Here is a 19145-nt window from a genome sequence, read left to right on the forward strand (position 1 = left end):
TATGTTCAGAAAAACATTTCAAAATGGACTTTAATTGTTTCTTCCTTTGGAAATGCCAGAGTTCAGTTCAAAGTTTGGAAGTCATCATTTTTTAATTTAGAGATAATACTGTAAAACTATCATCCTGGTTCTTTTAAGCAATCACATATAAACTGATTACAGGGTAATCATTTTCTACACCAAATATAACAATTGCATCTTAATTTTGTAAGAATTAGTTATATGTAACTACTGATACATTCAGTAAATTTCATTGTAATCCTAAGGTATGCTGTAAATGAAAAATATTTTAATACTACTACTTTAAATTTCTCTTAATTCGTCCGAGCCTCTCCTCCCCTCCCCCTCCCTGTGTCCACAAGTCCATTCTCTGCGTCTCTATTCCTGCCCTGCCACTAGGTTTATCCGTACCATTTTTCTAGATTCCATCTGTATGCATTAATATACGGTATTTGAGGGAGTAGCATTGACATATTTACACTTACCATGTGTCAAATAGGTAGCTAATGGGAAGCTGCTACATAGCACAGGGAGATTAGCTTTGGGCTTTGTGCTCTGTGATGACCTAGAGGGATGGGATGGGGTGGGGGGAGAGGGAGGTCCAAGAGGGAGGGGATATAGGTATACAAATAGCTGATTCACTTTGTTGTACAGCAGAAACTAACACAGCATTGTAAAGCAATTATACTCCAATAAAGATGTTAAAAAAAATGACTCAGCTATGAGGAAAAAAAAATACTATAAATTTCTCTAGCAGTTTTAAACTTTGTTATATAACATTTGAAGCATGCAAACGAAGACGTATAACACAGGTAGGTTATGAAGCTTAAAAATAAAATGAAGGGCTATGAACCCACCACCTCTGTAGAATCGGCATGCCTCCAGCCCTCTAACGCTTCTTATAAACGCTTCCCTTCTCTTTTTTCCGGAGCCAGTGTAACAGCAGTACGAGGTGGGGCATGTAGGTTAGATAGTCTGCTCCCCATTGAGGCCCAGACAAAGTGATCCATTTGCTGAAGGCCATGTGCTCTGGCATCACCCACTTGTCACCCATAATTTCACTCTGGACCGCGTCTTATAGTTGATTTTTGTAGTTGATGGTAGTCTATTTAATTTCCTCACTTACCCCATCCGTATCAGCCCTCTCCTCTCCCAAATTTGTTTTTAAGTAGGTGGGTTCAAGAAATGAAAAGTTCCAAGAAATTTTTTCATGTGGGAACCTCTGTGTTAAGTTCTTTGTGCCTCAGTTCTCTAGTCTACAAATTGGGGATCATAATAGCTAACCTCATAGGATTATTGTGAGGACTCCTACACTCCAAGGGAGCTCTCATCATTGGATATTCATAGCCGTTTTTGTGAATTTTAATTTCGATGTTGGTTTCCCCCACTTCCTGAACCGTTGCTAACGACGTCTTTTAAGGACAGCCCGCCAAGTCCTAGCTGTCACCTCCCAAGCACACATGTGGGCTCATCACGCTTGGAAGTGTCCAGGTTAAGATGTCAAAGACCCATGGGGCAAGGAATCTTTTGCTCCTGTCTTCTTATTAAGCTTCATAATTTGTGTGTGAGAACGTTGTGGTTTATATATAAGAAAGAAATGTCTTCTCACATAAGAGCAAACTAGCGCCCCCATGTAGCTGGCTTATGTAGACCCATCCTTCCATCTTAGAGTCGATGGCATGGTAAGACTTTATTTCCCACTCTCTCTTGCTGCTGGCAGTCGGACCAGGAGGAAGATGCAGAGCTCAAGGCACAGGTAGAAAATTCCAAATCAAACACAAAAGCAGAAGCCAGCGTGTGATAAGTCATTGTTTATCTGTGGTGTTCAGATCTTGCAGCATGCTCCGTGGTGGTGACTGTGTGTTGGTGCAGTGTGGAGATGACACTTGTTCATGTGACTATCATGTCCCTTACCTTCCTTTCTTCTCCACTTTTTTCAGAATAGTCTGATTAAACGAATAAAGGGTGAAAATGTGTATGTCAAACATAGTAATCTTATGTTAGAGGTTGGTATTGGTATATACCAGTGCATGCTTGTGTGTGTTGGTTTTCCTTTAGTAACCTGTGGGCTCGTACCATGATGCATGAAGGGTGTGTTCTCACCTGTGAATATGTGCGGTTGACTTCTCAGCTTCCTCTGATTCCTTCCTCTCTCCTAGACATAGATCCCCTTTCCTCCTTGTGTATTTATTTTAATTCTCTGGTTACATGTGAATTACAGTCTTAACAGTTGACCTTTGAAACTTTTGATTTTTTTGCTTGCGTGAACTAGATTTTGTTTTCCCTCGGAAATATCACATTTTCACCAGAGTGTTTGTGATAGTGTCATGAGCCCTGATCAGAATTCTTTTATTTTGACTACTAATGAGATAATGACCTAACTTTTAAAACGAGAGAGAGCACGCAGAAAGGAAAACAAACGTAAAAGGTTGACTGTTGGATTCTTTATGTTCTGAATATAGGAGCTAGATAAAACCCAAGATGAACTGATGAAACATCAGACCAATATTAGTGAGCTGAAAAGAACCTTTTTAGAAACCTCCACAGACACTGCCATCACGAACGAATGGGAAAAGAGGCTTTCCACCTCCCCCGTGCGACTAGCCGCCCGGCAGGAGGAGGCACCCATGATCGAGCCGCTGGTACCTGAAGAGGTCGGTATTCAGGCTTTGGGTTGTACTTGTCTTCTGTTCACTAGCCTCGCTCCTCTGCAGGGTCTGCAGGGAAAGGATGTGGCAGGCTTCTGAGTAGAGAATCTCACCTCTTGTCTATGTATAGCCAGTACAATGCTAGGTGGCCAAGGAGTGAGTAATCGCATCCCATGGTGCTTTGGAACGAACAAGGAAGCTCTGGTTCAGATCTGCTTATTCTAGATTCACAGCTGGGAGACGTTGACCTGTATTAATGAACCAACAGTTTTTCTGAATGTACTTCTGCCGCTTTAAGAAATGCCTTGAAAATTCATGACTGTTTCTCATCAATTGCAAGATGAGGCCTATTGAGATTGTCTAATGTTTGAGTAAACAGTGTTCTGAAGTTGATAACATTTCAGGGCATACTTTACTCTGGGACTACTACACCAGGTTTTTATGGGTATACTCAGTTTTTTATTTCATTTTTATTTGTAGCATATATATATATTTTTTAAATTGGTTATATTAACTGATTTATATATATAAACATATATATTATGACTTATAATCAGTTTTTATTTGGTTTTTAATAGGGAAAGTAAAGGCCAGAATGTCTTTTTTTTTTTTTTTTTTTTTTTTTTTTTGCGGTACGCGGGCCTCTCACTGTTGTGGCCTCTCCCGTTGCGGGGCACAGGCTCCGGACGCGCAGGCTCAGCGGCCATGGCTCACGGGCCCAGCCGCTCCGCGGCATGTGGGATCTTCCCGGACCGGGGCACGAACCCGTGTCCCCTGCATCGGCAGGCGGACTCTCAACCACTGCACCACCGGGGAAGCCCCAGAATGTCTTTTTGAGTAAGTCTTCCATGTAGGAAATCGCTCTTTAAATGTACAGCAAGATAGAGGATTCAGGCCTTCCCTAGTGGCGCAGTGGTTGAGAATCTGCCTGCTGATGCAGGGGACACGGGTTCGTGCCCCGGTCCGGGAGGATCCCACATGCTGTGGAGCGGCTGGGCCCGTGAGCCAGGGCCGCTGAGCCTGCGCGTCCGGAGCCTGTGCCCCGCAACGGGAGAGGCCACAACAGTGAGAGGCCTGCGTACCACAAAAAAAAAAAAAAAAAAAAAAAAGATAGAGGATTCAGCTGGTGTTACTTCAAGGCTCCCATTGTGTGGGACCCATAGTGGCAGTGGTACTAATCTTACTGTCAGCTGTTACACATCATCTTACTTTCTTTATCTGTCTTTCAAAATAAGTAGTTTTTTAAAACGGCATCTTTCTAGTATCATATTAACTTCTTTCTTCCCTTGAAAGCTGTTTATCTAAAGTGACCACAATCATGATGTTCATGACAGTTCCAATCCCACTTAAAAAAAAAGACAAGGTATATCTCCATTTGAATTACTTTGTAAAGGGTCTTTTTATGCAGAATAAATGAAAAGTCCTGTGACCAAAGTATTCCTGTACCATTAAACATCGGTTTCATTCAGATTGTTTGAGTTTCAAGACACAAAAATTTCAGATTTTCCTGATTGATTTAAATATTGTAGTTCCTGCATTAGTAAGACTGCCACTTACGAGTTATAGTCAGATAAGTTTTATTGTAACTGGTCAAGTTTGGTTTACCCTATTTCTGCGAGGGCTGGAAAGAAGGAAGGACATGCTGGCTCTGAAGATGGCAGATACTGGATTACATTACAAAAACACAAAATAAATAGCCACTGAAAAGGTCAGGCCTCTCTTCCCCTGCCGTCACTCAGGGACACGCGCGGTAGTAGCCCTTTGAATGGAAGTTCGGGTAGTTGCTTGGAGAAGTTAAAGGTGGTGATAACAAACAAGGGACTGTCGAAGTCTAGGTCATTAGACTAGTAAAATAAATTTTGTCACTTATTAAATCCTCTAATTCTTAGAGAATGACGGTGATGACCCCAAAGAATGTTAATAACTTAAGAGGTGATGCTTTGAATACGCTGAACTTAACCCTCGATGTGGATGCCTTATTCCCTGTTGGTGCAGAGAAACTGCAGTAGACCTAAGAAAGGATTGTTTTAAAAGCATTAAAGGATGGAGGAAAGATGTCCTCTGCAGAAGCACAAAGTAGTTTGGTTACGTAGACCGGAGACCAGCAGCTGGCTTAGTCACTGCTTTCAAGTGTCCGCTGAGTGGTGAGCAGAAGCTGTACCTTAGGACTCCACGGCCACTGGGAAGGGAGGAAATTGTTGGGAGACTTGATAGATGTAAAGAAGAGCTTCTTAGAAACAAGGCTGGCTAACCCTGGTTATCAAAGGGGCTCTGAAAAAGCAGCTCCAAGGAGCTTCAAGTCCCAGAGGAAGAGAGGTCCCTTCTGGGAGGTCAGGGCTATACGCGCTTCCCTTGCCTTGGGGCTCCCATCCGACCCTTCTCCCGGGGCCCTTGGTGACACCCAGTTTATCCTCCATTTGAGGGCCCTGGAGACAGCCCGGCAAGTTCTTACGCTCCAAATTCTTGTTCATTTCTGTATTAAAACTTAATATTGGCTTTTGTTATTGGTTTTGTGAAAAGCACAAAAGATAATTTTATCCTCCCAGCCAGCTAGGCATACACAAAGCATATTTGTTTAAAAACACCTAAACAAAAGATTTTCATTTTAGAGGGGAGGTATTTTTCTAAGTAAATTACTCATTTGATGTTATCCTTTTATTTAATATGACCCACTTTAAATTAATTAAACAATAATTGGCCAGTTTAGAAAGAGGTCCAATTATTTCTAAAAGAAAATATGTAACTTACTTTTTTAAAGTGACTTCTCAAAGTAATATTGCTTGTGTCAGAAGGGTAAAGAAACTGATTCAGTGACGCCATACTTAGTTGGATTTTTTTGGGAATCTCAGTGATACAATGTTGTTTTGAAAAAAATGTAATTACTCCTGATTTTTTTTTTTTAAAGAAGGTGTTGGGGGTAGGAGTTTATTAATTAATTAATTTATTTTTGCTATGTTGCGTCTTCGTTTCTGTGCGAGGGCTTTCTCTAGTTGCGGCAAGCGGGGGCCACTCTTCATCGCGGTGCACGGGCCTCTCACTATCGCGGCCTCTTGTTGCGGAGCACAGGCTCCAGACGCGCAGGCTTAGTAGTTGTGGTTCATGGGCCTAGTTGCTCCGCGGCATGTGGGATCCTCCCAGACCAGGGCTCGAAACCGTGTCCGCTGCATTAGCAGGCAGATTCTCAACCACTGCACCACCAGGGAAGCCCATGACTCCTGATTTTTAATGTGACCACCTTTTTTCTTTATCTGTGGTGGTCAAACCCTAAGTAAATCTATTTCTATGCAACCAGTTTATGACCAATTTGAGAAAAATTAGGAGTTAGAAATATAGTGAGCTAGTAATGGTGATTATATTCTAAGAATACGATGTTATGTTTATTATAAAGTGGGAATTTTATTGCCAGTGGTTTCAAGTTTCAGATGTTTGAGTTAACAGGAGACAAGTAGCAATGATGCCCCAAAGAAGCAAATAATAGCAAATCATCATTAGTTTTGGAAAATAGGCAAACCCACATACAGGGCCCTCCAAACGTAAGATAGATGGATGGGATGTGAAGGGTTTCCGGTACATCTTCTGTCCGCAGATATTTCCCATGACAGCCTTTTGTGGTATACCTAGGCCTAGTCCATATTGGACAGATATTCCTTCATGGTTATTTGAATATTAAAAGTTTCCAAATCCCAACCACAATGCAATACACGTTAGCACTTATGCCATGCCAGTACTGTCCTCTTTTTTTAAGGTGGCTGGTGGTTTTACTGGTATGTAAGCTTAATACAGTCAACTCTCCCTATTCATAGATTCCTTATTGTGCAAATTCACCTACTCACTAAAACTTACTGTAACCCTAAAATCAATATTAACAGCGCTTTCACGATAATTCACAGACAGGTACAATGTGATAAAAAAAAAAAAAAATTGCTCAAGGCACACCTTCCCAGGTAAGGTGAACAGGCAACAAGTTTCACAGCCTGTTTAGTGCCACATTTTTGCTTTTTTGTGTTTTTTTGTTGGTGATTTTGCTATTTAAAATGACCTCCAGGCATAGTGCTGAAGTGCTGTCTAGTGTTCCCAAGTACAAGAAGGCTGAGATGTGCCTTATAGGAAAATATGTGTGTCAGATACACTTTGTTCAGGATAAGTTATAGTGCTGCTGGCTGTGAGTTTGATGTTAATGGATCAATAATAGATATTAAATAAGGGGTCTTTAAACAGAAACACACATAAAACAAGGTTATGCATTGATCAGTTGACAAAAATTTCATGGCCAGAAGCTCCCAGGAACCTGACCCTGTCTTTCCCCTAGGAGCTATGGTTCAGTACTCAGTAATTCAGTGTTACGGCGACTTCATAGAACACAACTGCCATGAATAACTAGAATCAACTCTCTTTATGCATTTTTCTGCTTTCTTGTCCAGCTTTACTTTTGCTATTCAGGTCTTGGATGGGCCTTAAATTGGGCAAAATATGCATTCACTATGGATCATCTATTCATGGGTAGAGAGAATTATCTCCATTCTGTGAATCTGACTTCTGTGACTTTCCATTCAGACCCTGGGGTGCAACTCTAGATGCGTATTACAGTCACCTACAAGATTTTTAAAATACCGATGCCTGGGTTCTACATCAGAATCTGATTTAATTAGTCAGAGGTGCACCCCACACATTACTCTTATTTAAAAGCTCTCCGCATAATTCTAATTCACAGCCCAATTTGAGAACCCCTGGCCCGAGCAGAAATGAAAGTCACAGCTCCATAGAGACCCTTAATCATCTGAGCAAGTAACACCTCTGTGAATTTTGCATGCCACTGTAGGGCCTTGTGTCCCAATTGTGACACAGGCATGAACGTTTAAGGAACTAAATGAAATAGTCAGGGTGTGCATCTGACTCTGTCTTAACCCCTAGTAAATGTTTCGATTATCAGCACCTCTTAACTTTAGCAGAACTCACTGGATTGGGGTTGACAGTATACAGAATTTAATGATAACATCTATCCCCTTATGTTACCCTTTTCCGTTATTATGGGACATGCACAGTTCTGGATGCAGACAGTGTAGACATTTTTACTTACAGACACAGACTTTTTAAAATTAGTTGATGTCAGATAACAGGATATGCTGAAAACCACTGCTGTTGTATTTTTAAGCTTTCATTGTAGGAAAATATTTAGTTCAGTGATTATAATTAGAGGCCTAGCCGTGGTATTCTGCAAAGTATCTATAATTTTGACTTCCTGTTTCTTATTTCTGTTTAAAAAAGAGGCTATGATTGAAAGTTTAAAAAATAAATCCACATTGAATGATTCCACGTGGTACATTTTGTCTCTTGCAATATCTTTCTCCAAAATGGGGCAGGACGGGGATTTTTTTCCCCCTTTGAAATGTCTTATTTGTTCCTCATTTAAAAGGAGCATATGAGGACAGTGCTATCAAAATCTGTCAGCAGGTCATTCCAGAGAAATTCCAGATGCTCCTCTATAACCTCTTGCAGGCAAACAATTAAATATAGTACTGATAGCTTTTAAAATACATACCTAGGAATTTTAAATACCTCTCATAAAATTATATTACTTATCAACAAGAGGGTTTATTTTCTCATAAAATTATATTACTTATCAATAAGAGGGTTTATTTTCAAAGTTCCATTCGTCTAGAAACTTTGAACTTTTCTATTATTATTTTTAGATGACTTTACCAAAATATCCTTTTGTTCACTATTGTATGCAGTCGTGTGCTGTACACAGAGACAGGCTCGGTAGCTAACGTATTGCCCCTTGAATTATGCCTATTTAATACTAAAGGAAGCAATAAAAAGATGAAAGGAAAAAAAACTGTTCTAACATAACATATTTAATGTCCTTTAAAATTTTATATGTTAAAGACAACTATGACTTCAAATACTTAATTCTTCACCAAGATATTCTGAAGTTGACTTTTCAGGATTATTTGCCATGTTATAAAAGTTCAAATAAAGCTACAACCTTATGTTTATTTGTGGAATAAAGACATCAATCTAGGCATAACTGGGCTTTTCAGATTCGTAGCTAATGCAGTGACCCATGTGTATTTCCTTTCTCTGTATCAGGCGGCACTTCAGTAGGGAATATGATCAAGAAATTGTCAGACATGGAAGTGAGGATTTATTCCTAACTTAATTTTTTTTAATCTTAACATTTTTATTTTAATACTCACTTTTACAGTATTGCAGGTCACTGACATACGAACACGACTGAAAGGCCAGAAAGCTCTTTATGCCACTCTTGCATATTCTGTGTTTGTAGAAATGAGAAATGTTTGAATCCTAAAAACACCGGAGATTCAAAATATAATCTGTTACTCTTGGGAGATAATTATTAAATGTTGAGATGGCTTCAGACCATTTTCCAAATTAATAGGCACTAATTTACTTCTTCAGAAAAAAAATGAATGAGTATTATATGTGTAGCACAAGAAAAGAACTCTCTTCCTAACTTGCCTTTTTGGAAACTGTCTGCTTCCTCTTCTCCAACCCAACCCCCTTTATTCAAACAGACCAAAGAAGAAAGAGAGATTTCTGAAAAGGTTCTATTTTTGCAGCAAGGAAGCTCTCCATTCTTTGAGTCTCAGGTAAAAAACAAACATTAAGGAATTTTCCAGAAGGAAATTGCTCTTCAGATTTCAGTGTCATTAAAATGTCTGTAGTTTTTCCTTTCTTTTTAAAATTTACCTTGTTTGCCATTAAGGTAGGTATATCATTTTTGTTTAGATTCTGGGGAGGGAAGTAGGGAATTTTGTTACTATTTTAGTTATCTGTTAGCTGTCATTTCTTTGTGGCTTTTGCTCCTAGGTGATTATATCTGTGTGTGGTCATTGAAGCATTATAATTATACTTTGTAATGATATTATTGGACCTTTTAGTACCTCTTTCACCCATAGAGTGATGCTAATTTAGATGACCTTGACTGATTTTGAAAGTTCTGAACTTTTAATGGTTTTCCCACTAGCTGAGTGTGATAAAGAAAATTCAGGAAGGAGGCTCTGTGGTTACCTCTCGTCAAATCATTTTCCAGAAAACTGTCCCATCGACCCTAGAGGTTATTTTTCAATTCATTTTGTTTAATCCGGCACCAGCCTATAGATGGATCTGTAATCCTTTTTCTTAAGGCCCACCTATTTCTAGATTCAGGCTAGGATAAATAAAAAAGTAGCAAACGTCCAAGTTTAAAATGTAAACCAAGGTGCTCCCTCGCTCCTGGCTTGGTTTCTCTTCCCTCTGTAACCTGTTAGACTAGTTACCTCCTAGCGTCCTGGTAGGCTCCCCAAATACAGAAGTTTCATAACTTGCATTTTTTCTGCCTTATTGGAACTAACACTAAGGAAACTGGCAAAGAAACTCCTGAGACGATGAACTTCGGTTGTAAATAAAATCGGAACAGTGTACAGACCACTGTGACCTATTTCTGAGAGGCTCCGACAGTGTCCTAACAGTGGGAAATAGTTCATTACAATGCCTGGAGCACAGGCGCACTGAATACTTGTTGGATAATAAGTGCTAGAGTGGATTCTGTCTCCCATATAAGGAAGTATAATTCACAAACATGGAAAATGGTTTTCACAGAAATTTGTGGAAATGCTGGCACATTCTCTGTGAGAACAACAGGTGTGAAGTACAGTGTTCTGTTTCACATGGAAAACTGTCTTTTCTATGTCCACACAAGTAAAGCTAAATAACTTGTACAACAGCTTCAAAAATGTTGTTTAATCTTGACATACAAAATGATCAGACATTTAGCATAAGATCAAATATAGTCTTTGCAAAATTTACCACCAAAGTATTTCAAGAAATCTGAAATTGCGAGTCTGCACACAGACCGTATTCCAAGTTGCAGGTTAGAGTTAATAAATTTCAGATGGGAAGAGATTGCAGCCATAATTAATAAAAATAACCCCAGCCCTGTGCAGTCACCTCCCAGGCCTGAGTGTAGCTCTCACCCTGATTGCCTTCAAGGATTCTTATTTTAGAAGTGAGATACCATCAGAACTTCTAATTTAGCTTTTATATTCCAAATATAGGGCACAGAGGACTGGGTTATTGTAGACAAAATACCCACTGAGGTAGTTGATGGTGATTCAAAAAAGATTGTGACGTACAAGGTGGTGACCGTGAGCACTAGAACTGATGACATCCCCGCCGACTCGTTAGGATCTAGCGCCATTGAAGTGCAGAGCTTCGAAGACTTGGCCCGAGAAATGCACTTGAAGGAAGAGAACAAACAGAAAATATACACACTCGGAAAGTCCTACGATACCGTGTCCGGAAAAATTGTCACTATGACAGGAAAAGTCAAAGAAGGGGAGAAGGTGGTATCCCCCTCCCCTCTTGAGCCGGGACTAGCCGAGTCCGTGAAGACCCCCCCTGTCCTGGCAGAGTTCGAGGTCCTGGGAGCCCTCACCGAGGACAGGACCAGGAGGGGGCCTGAGGTCCACACTCCAAAGCGGAGGCTGTCGGAGTCGCTGGCCCCCATCAGGGAAGCCGAGTCCCGGCAGCAGAGCCCCGAGGATGATGCTCTTGAGAAAAGCCACGTGCCCGGGAGGGATGCCAGTCTGGAGGGCGAGCGGCTGGGCAGAGCGGAGCCCGAGGCCGAGGCCGAGACCTTGAAGGTGGGGCCCTTCAGTCCCCGCAGGAAGAGCCTGTCCAAGTGGAGATACTCCCAGGAACCGGCCGTCACCGTCGCCACCACCCGATACGTTGTCACAGAGTCGGCCACGTCCCAAGTCGTGGTAACCGGTGCCGCCTTTGGGCCGCCGTTTCCGATTCCAGCATGACGTTTGCCGAGGCAGCCCTTCCACCCCGAGCCTTTCCATTTCTCTTGCTGTTTGGCTTATGTTGAGAGCCGCCAACCCAAGCTTTTTTGTTGTTTTCATGGTTAAGTCACTACCGCGGTCTGACGTGAGCATTGAGATACCTGCCGTTTTATTTCCAGCTCTTGTCCCCGAGGTGGGGTGGTGCTGCCAGGGCTTGAGGTGCCGGTGCCGGGTGAAAGGATCCACTTCACCCAGCACCGCCCTAACCCCAGGAACTCTCTCCGCTTTACCAAACCAGAGCCCCTGCTCACCCCGATTTGCTGTTGATTTCCCATTCCTGTGTGTTTCCAAATCTGTCTGTAGATCCCTCCATCCCTCGCCCTGGGTCCCACGCCTACAGTTCTGTCTAACCAGCTGTGAATGAGTACATGCCCTCCTGTGTCCCGACCTCTGTGCTTGACTCTCCATTTCTCTGTTCACTCAGACTAAACAGTCTTCTGGAGAAAAGCTCATGGATGGCTCTGAAATCTTCAGCTTATTAGAGTCTGCGAGAAAACCGACAGAATTCATAGGAGGGGTTACTTCCACTTCTCAAAGCTGGGTGCAGGTGGCCTTTTGTTTCCATCCTCGGTGTCTCTGTCTCTGCCTCTTTGCCTTTTCTTTGTGCCTTTTTGGGGTGTGTGTGTGTGTGCTGCATCCAAGTGGCTTTGCTTTAAACACCTGAGAGGGGTCTTCACTTACACCCCTCTGTGCCTGTCCCACGTTTGCATCACGTGTCTTTAGTTCCATTACAAGAACATACTTCAGGTGTTCAGAAAGCAATCGTGCTGAGACGTCTTAACAGCATTTAATTTCTTAAAGCATTTTATGTCACCTGTTAGGTCTAAGGAAGTAGCCAAAACCAATATGCATGTGCTCCAATGCTTTCATTTTGTTTTGGTTTTTTAATTGTGCTTTATACTGCACTCTTGTTTCTTTTGCGACATCCGAAGAAGCAGCACAGGTTCGAGGCTATGTGTCAGGCAGAGGGCAGGCATCAAAGATTCTGGTGGGGGGAATGAAAGCTAATTTATATTTTCTCTAAGCGTTGCTGGTTATAAGCACTGGTACCGGCTTTAGGTACCCTGGTGAGTGGCTGCATTTTTTTTTTTTCCTTTCTGACCTTTGCTTTGTGGAAAGTCGCACTGACACCACAATTTTTTTTCCGTGCAGAAAACGGAAACCAAGACGGAGTCTGGCAAAATAGAGATGGAAACAACCCAGCGCCCCCAGCCACTTAGCACCCAGAAGGTTGTGCAGGAAACGGCATTGGTAGAGGAAAGACATGTGATGAATGTGCATGCGAGTGGGGATGCTTCTTACGCAGCTGGAGATGACATGGATGCTGTGACCCAGGCAGCATCTCCTGATGCTTCTGATGTGAAAGGGAAGGAGGTCTCTGCTCTGACTGAGGGAGCGAAGGAGGAAAAAGGGGAGGTGGCCGACAAAGCTGTCCTCGAGCAGGGAGAAGTGGCAGCTGCTTCCCAAGAGCCAGAGGAGGAGCAGAGTGCAGCCATCCACGTTTCTGAGGCTTCAGAACAAAAACCTCATTTTGAGGTAACTAGCGGTTAATGTTACTTTTAGTGCTGAAGTAAGTCCCTGAAATTTAGTTAAGCATAAAGGCAGGGCTAGGTTTAATTTTCTTCCTTTTCCAAGAGCAGTTTGTTTCTCCTCTTGTTGCCTTCTTGCATGGCAATTATGGGGTCTCCATGCTGGTCTGGGGTCCCATGCAAACATATATAATGATTATTCACAATCTAAAGTTCCAGGAAATGGTTTCTACTCTCTTTGCAATTACCGTAACTGGCTGGCAATAAACCTGGGAGATGCATAGCCTGCCAAGATATTAGAAAACTTGATAAATTTATTTCTGATCAGTGTACTTATCCAGAAGGACCAAAACCAGGCTTGCCCAGGCACCAAGTGCTAGAATTTATTCTTTATTCTCTTTTATTGAAATTCCTGAAGTACATGGGGGTGAGGTGAGGGGCAGTGGTTCAATGTTTTATTACTTGTTCCTTCTAAGAAGTTTTTCAATAAAAGGCTAATTTATGATTTTTTAATCTATTAAAATTAGTTTATGAGATAGAGGAGAGGGAATGTAAAAAAGTGGGTTTTTTCAATTTCCTTCGAAATATTTTCTTGCACCTGGAACATTCCATATGAATTCTGGGAGACTGACATGTATCTGTTGTGTGCCTCATTCCCCAACTGACCCCCATGTAAAATGTAAACATTTATTTCATACCAACCTGTGCTTATGTATATCCACCAAGAGGGGAGGGAAAAAAACAAAGGTATGCGTTTGCAAAATTTAATAGCCACTCTGCCTGCTTCCCATTGGTATAGTCATCGACTGTGAAGACAGAAGCCATCAGCTTTGGCAGTGTTTCACCAGGAGGAGTAAAGCTAGAAATTTCTACCAAGGAAGTGCCTGTAGTTCACACAGAAACAAAAACCATAACATATGAATCATCACAGGTAAGACAGTCTATGAAGGCCAGAGCCCTGGCACCTGTTTTACCCCTTGAATGGCTTCGTGCATTTAAGTGTCACTACATGATATTTAATTTGTGAGACTCAGAGGACCCAGCTGTCTCTATCAAGAATGGTGCAGTAATTGTAATTTTATTACCAATCAAGGAAGAGCAGGTGACTTAAGCAGGTCTTCACATAACTTGAAATGTAGAAAGAGGCTCAGAAATCTATCTCCCTAGCCATAGATAAGGAAGAACACTAGCTCAACCAGCCCCTGCTCACATTTCTGAAGTCCCACCTTTTTAATGAGGGTTAACAATGGCCAAGTTTGATTCAGTCTTCAGTCAGTGACAGCTCCCAGATGCTGGTGGAACAGCACAGTGATTGTGCAGATAGTTAAATCATCATCATGCCCTAAAACCAAGATAGCAGACGTCTGGAGAGGTGACATCAATATTCAAGTGTGGCGTCTCCCCCTTTGCTTGCTTAGGTTGATCTTGGTGCTGATTTGGAGCCAGGTGTGCTCATGAGCGCACAGACGATCACATCTGAAACCACTAGCACCACGACCACCACCCACATCACCAAAGTAAGTGGAGTGGGAACGGATACAGGAAGGTATCCATTCAGAGCTTCTGGGTTGGGCCGCACCAGCAGATAGGTGAATATCAGGATGCCAGGCAGCTGCATTGGAGCTCTCACGGCTGCTGTATTTGTGGTGCATCTGTCCTCACATGCCAGGTTCCGTTTAAGAATATGCATTCTGATGCCCTTTGCATAACCCTTAACTCCAGTGCATGGCATATGGTAGATGTTCCAGAAACACCAGCCAGCCAAACCCGAAGGACCTCTATTCTGGCTTCACTTCTGAAATTAACAATTGTAAATAACTGCCATAGGATTCTGTTTCAATTCTTAAAGAATGAATGATGCAACTTAAAGCTGTGTCAGCATTTTCCGCCATTTCCCCCAGTCAACAGCGATGGTAAATTGATAATGCTTATCTGTTGCTTTCAGACTGTGAAAGGAGGCATTTCAGAGACGAGAATCGAGAAGCGAATCGTCATCACGGGAGACGCGGACATTGACCATGACCAGGTAGCGTGTGAGAGAGGGTAGATACTCTGGCAGGGAGACGGAGAAACACTAGCTGGTCGTACTCTTCCCAGAGCTGTCCTTCTAGTCCAGCCTGTAGTCTAAACAGTTTTCTGAATTAACTTTCTGATATGCAATGTATGACCGCCCCCCCTTTGCAGTCATTGTATCCCATTTGTAAATTGTGTATATAAATCTTGCTCATAAGTCTCCACCTGGCTCTGATCTTGCACGTCCCACCTCCTTTTTGTCTTTGCCCTTCTGTGATTTTCTGGGGATAGGCACTGGCTCAGGCAATTAAAGAGGCCAAAGAGCAGCACCCTGACATGTCAGTGACCAAAGTAGTGGTCCATAAAGAGACAGAGATCACCCCTGAAGATGGAGAGGATTGAGCCCAGGTAAGAGGTGGTGCTGGTTCTCTAGGCTTGGCCTTGGCTGGCATGTGGCCCAGGGCTTCCCTCTCTCCCTCCCCCTGCCTCTTCCCTCTCCTTTTTCTCTCACTGGCATTTGCAGGGCTCTGGGTATCAAGAGGATGGAAAATTGGTTTGCGGCTGCTGGTTTATTTCATATTTGGAGGCTCCATACTGTGGACTTTTTACATCCCCTGCCAGTTAGAGGATAAAGAGAAAGCAGAGTCTGCTTGCATGGTCCTGTGCATGCTCCCTTTTAATGCATGCTCTGTGCTCCTCTCATTATCCACATTTGAAAGGGCAGATCTGGTTTCACTTGCCATGTAGCCTAATCAGAACTAAGATGGTTTTGTTCTGAGAGGTGCAATTTGTGTGTTCCAAATACTAGGGAAATAAAATATAGCCCGTTCTCCTTCTGTTGGCAGCATTATGCCATTGTAAGCTTTCTCTTCCACTGTGTTTGGTTCTAGCCTGTTTATGTTTTTGTTTTTGCTTTGTTTTACAATTTGAGACCAGAGCACTCACTCTCATTGTGGATGTCATCTATTCCCTGTATGCTTTGGGATGATGTTTTTCCCGAGTGTAGTATTGTGTCTCAGGAGGAAGCAAAAATACAGTCTTGTGGTCCTGCTTTCCTCCAGAAAGCGCGTGCCTTTCCAGCCACTCTTTGGCCGACATCATGAGCAGACAGCATCTTCTGTGTGTGCACAGACTTGTCATGCATACTAACCTGCCCCTCGAGAACTCGAGGGGCCCTGAGCATCCCTGGAAGGCTTTGAATGCTGAATGCAGCTCCTTGCACACTTGGTTATGTGATAAAAGTCTCTTAAATGCTTTACGTGTATAAATGAAATAAGTAGGTTCTCTAACATTGGTTAATGTTGATTGATGAGTGGCTTCTCTCAAAGGAAAAAAAATAGAAAAATCACTCATTATATTCAAATTAAGAAGCTAATTTGGAAGATAGAAAGCAAAAAAAAAAAACCCAAAAAAGAGTTCTCTTCAGTGAGTTCAGCCACTTGGGTGACGATGTGGTTATTTCAGAGAAAGCCTATCAGTGACGTACACTGGTATTTTACAGTATCTTGTCAAAAAGAGCATTTTATAACCGTACAAGATACTTTTCCCATGACCTCGATCTGAGGGAAACTCAGATGTTTTCAAATGAGTAACTGATCAAATCTCTCTTCTACAGGAATAACCTAGGCTGCACCTGAAGCCAGTCATGCAAACCATTAGAAAAACCAGAGTCTATATGGAGTTTCCTCTTCCAACCCACTGATTTGTATCTGCCCATGGACAATTTCAATCCAGAAGAACTGACCTTGACCATTTAATAAAGACACTGGCAGAGATCTTCCCATAATAAAGCAATCTGAGTCAGCATCACTAAACTGATATTGCATGAAGCAACGATACAACTACAAAACAAGCAGCATTTTTACGTTTCACACAGTGTCTAAGTTCTCAGCTACACCTGCACGTTCATAACCAACAATAGAAACCGTGATCTCATGTAACACATAAAACAATCCATGCCTTTCATAGCTGATTATTATTAAAGTCTAAACAAAATTGCCGTTTCTTAGGTGACAGATCTTTTGTTTACAGATCAACAAAGATTACCCTAAACTGCTAGAAGCTGTCTAGTCCAGTGTGTCAGGTTTTTCCCAGATTAGATGTGCCAATAACCGAGTTTATTCATTAAATAACTTGAATCTTGTACTTATTTCCTCTGGTTTATTACCCTTACCTGTCAGCAGTAACGACTCTCCGATCCTCTGGAAATACTTAATGCTCACAATCCTGCTTTATGTAATCTAATTTAACCGTTATAAAGTAGTACTGACTTCAGCATATTAATGTGATTTCTTCCCCGTCGTCCGCTTTGGTCTGTGTTCAGTCTGGAAAGCTTCCCAGAGTTCTCTAACAAGTCCTAAATATGTAAATTGTCATTATTTTGGAAAGAAAACCTGTATTTTTGTTAGTTCACCGTATGATGAAATTTCACTCCGGGAAAACCCATTGGGCTTCTGTTGCTTTGTTTTCTTTCTTCATTTCTTCATTTCTTTGTCCTTGTATTTTTTTAATGGATTTTTCTTCTTTTACTTGAAAAAAAGTGTTTTATTTCCAAATCTGGTCCATATTTGCAGTCTAGTTCAGAGCCAAGCCTTAAACTGTACAGAATTTCCACTGTAATAAAACTATTTAGTGTTTAGTTATAAATAGCCTTCAAAAAGTTATATTCTCCATTTCACTGTCAACCGCATCGCACAGCCATGGTGAATGTATGTTTCCGCATAGCAAAATAAAAATGGTAAATGCATTTAAACCTCTTATTCTCTAAGTGTACTACTTTCAGGATTGTATGTCTTTGGCCCAGAGCTAACATTTGCATGACATCAAAGGCCTCATTCATCTTCAGGGTAGAGAAAGCCTGTCTTTTTCCAGGATAAAAAGTGTAGACAGATGGGGAACAAAATACGTGTAGATAAATGGTTGGTTGCCTCTGCAGGCCTTGAAAAGTACAACTAGTATCGCAGAATCTCATTTTCAGAGTTTTCATTTTTCTGTTAGACGAGAGGCTGTGCTATAATCCCAGTGTTTCTGGGGGGTTTTAATCTACCAGAGAGACACCTCTGCCTCACATCCTCTCCAGAGATGAGCAGGTTAGCAGCTGGGTCTGCAGGGCGGTGAGTGTTCCTGCAGCTCATTGACATCCAGCTGCTCGCATGCTGGGGACTAAGAATCAGCCTTTCTGTTACCAACCGCCCACCTAACGCCTAAATGCATTCGCTGGCATTTCTTACCTCACTTCTGGACTTTTCAAAAAACTCCAAAAAAAATGTTTTATTCTCCCTCAGAAAATTACTAGATTTGACCACAGAGCTTAGTTTTACTGAGGGGAGTCAGTCTTGTCATTTATCTCTGAAGGAGTTCTCAGTTTGTCCTTTACTGTCAGTACTAAGTATTCATTTTAGGAACTGAAACATCATTTTCATTGTGTTTAAAGCCAATCCAAAGAAGCGTGTTGAGAAAAATTAACACTTTATTGATATGAAAATTAACCCTTTATTGATATGCCTGCATCTGATATGCTTGCTTTGTGTCCAAAAAGTTCACTCTTTTATTTTTCTAAACTTTTCATTGAGGTATAATTGACATATAGTATTTTCTCGGTACAACATAATGATTTGATATTGTGTATATATTCTGAAATGATCACCACAATAAAGCTGGGTACCACGGTCACCATACATAGTCACAGTTTTTTTTTCTTGTGATGAGAACTTCTAAAGTTTACTCTCAGCAAGTTTTAAATATATAATACTATATATTTATTTCTATTATTAATTATAGTCACCATGCTGTCCATGTTTGCTGTGTTTACCAAACCTAGTGTTTTCAGGTTTCTCTGTCCTCAGCAGTGAGGGCTCATTCTTTCTTGGGGTTTTTTTAAATAATTTTTTAAAAATTTTATTTATTTTTGGCTGCATTGGCTATTCGTTGCCACGCGTGGGCTTTCTCTAGTTGTGGAGAGCAGGGTCTACTCTTCGTTGCGGTGCGCAGGCTTCTCATTGGGGTGGCTTCTCTTGTTGCAGAGCACGGGCTCTAGGCATGTGAGCTTCAGTAGTTGTGGCATGTGGGCTCAGTATTTGTGGCTCATGGGCTGTAGAGCGCAGACT

At 41.7% G+C, this 19145-nt stretch overlaps 1 protein-coding gene across 7 annotated transcripts in view; it reads left to right on the top strand.

The window, feature by feature from the left end:
• Positions 1-17791, top strand: part of EPB41L3 (erythrocyte membrane protein band 4.1 like 3) — a 140744-nt gene extending 122953 nt beyond the window's left edge. For 2 of the 7 annotated variants that reach the window (XM_082641689.1, XM_082641686.1), the window contains exons 14-22: positions 2463-2654; positions 9185-9259; positions 11922-12044; positions 12650-13033; positions 13826-13957; positions 14445-14543; positions 14972-15052; positions 15331-15447; positions 16655-17791. In XM_082641689.1, coding sequence (XP_082497815.1) covers positions 2463-2654; positions 9185-9259; positions 11922-12044; positions 12650-13033; positions 13826-13957; positions 14445-14543; positions 14972-15052; positions 15331-15441 — 1197 coding nt within the window. In that variant the 3' untranslated portion in view covers positions 15442-15447; positions 16655-17791. The remainder of the gene's footprint in view (positions 1-2462; positions 2655-9184; positions 9260-11921; positions 12045-12649; positions 13034-13825; positions 13958-14444; positions 14544-14971; positions 15053-15330; positions 15448-16654) is intronic. The other 5 variants (XM_082641690.1, XM_082641691.1, XM_082641688.1 and 2 more) reach the window with 4 other exon arrangements.
• Positions 17792-19145: the final 1354 nt, after the last annotated feature.

Source organism: Mesoplodon mirus, assembly GCF_964341445.2.
Source record: "Mesoplodon mirus genome assembly, chromosome: 13".
NCBI classification, from domain to species: Eukaryota; Metazoa; Chordata; class Mammalia; order Artiodactyla; family Ziphiidae; genus Mesoplodon; species Mesoplodon mirus.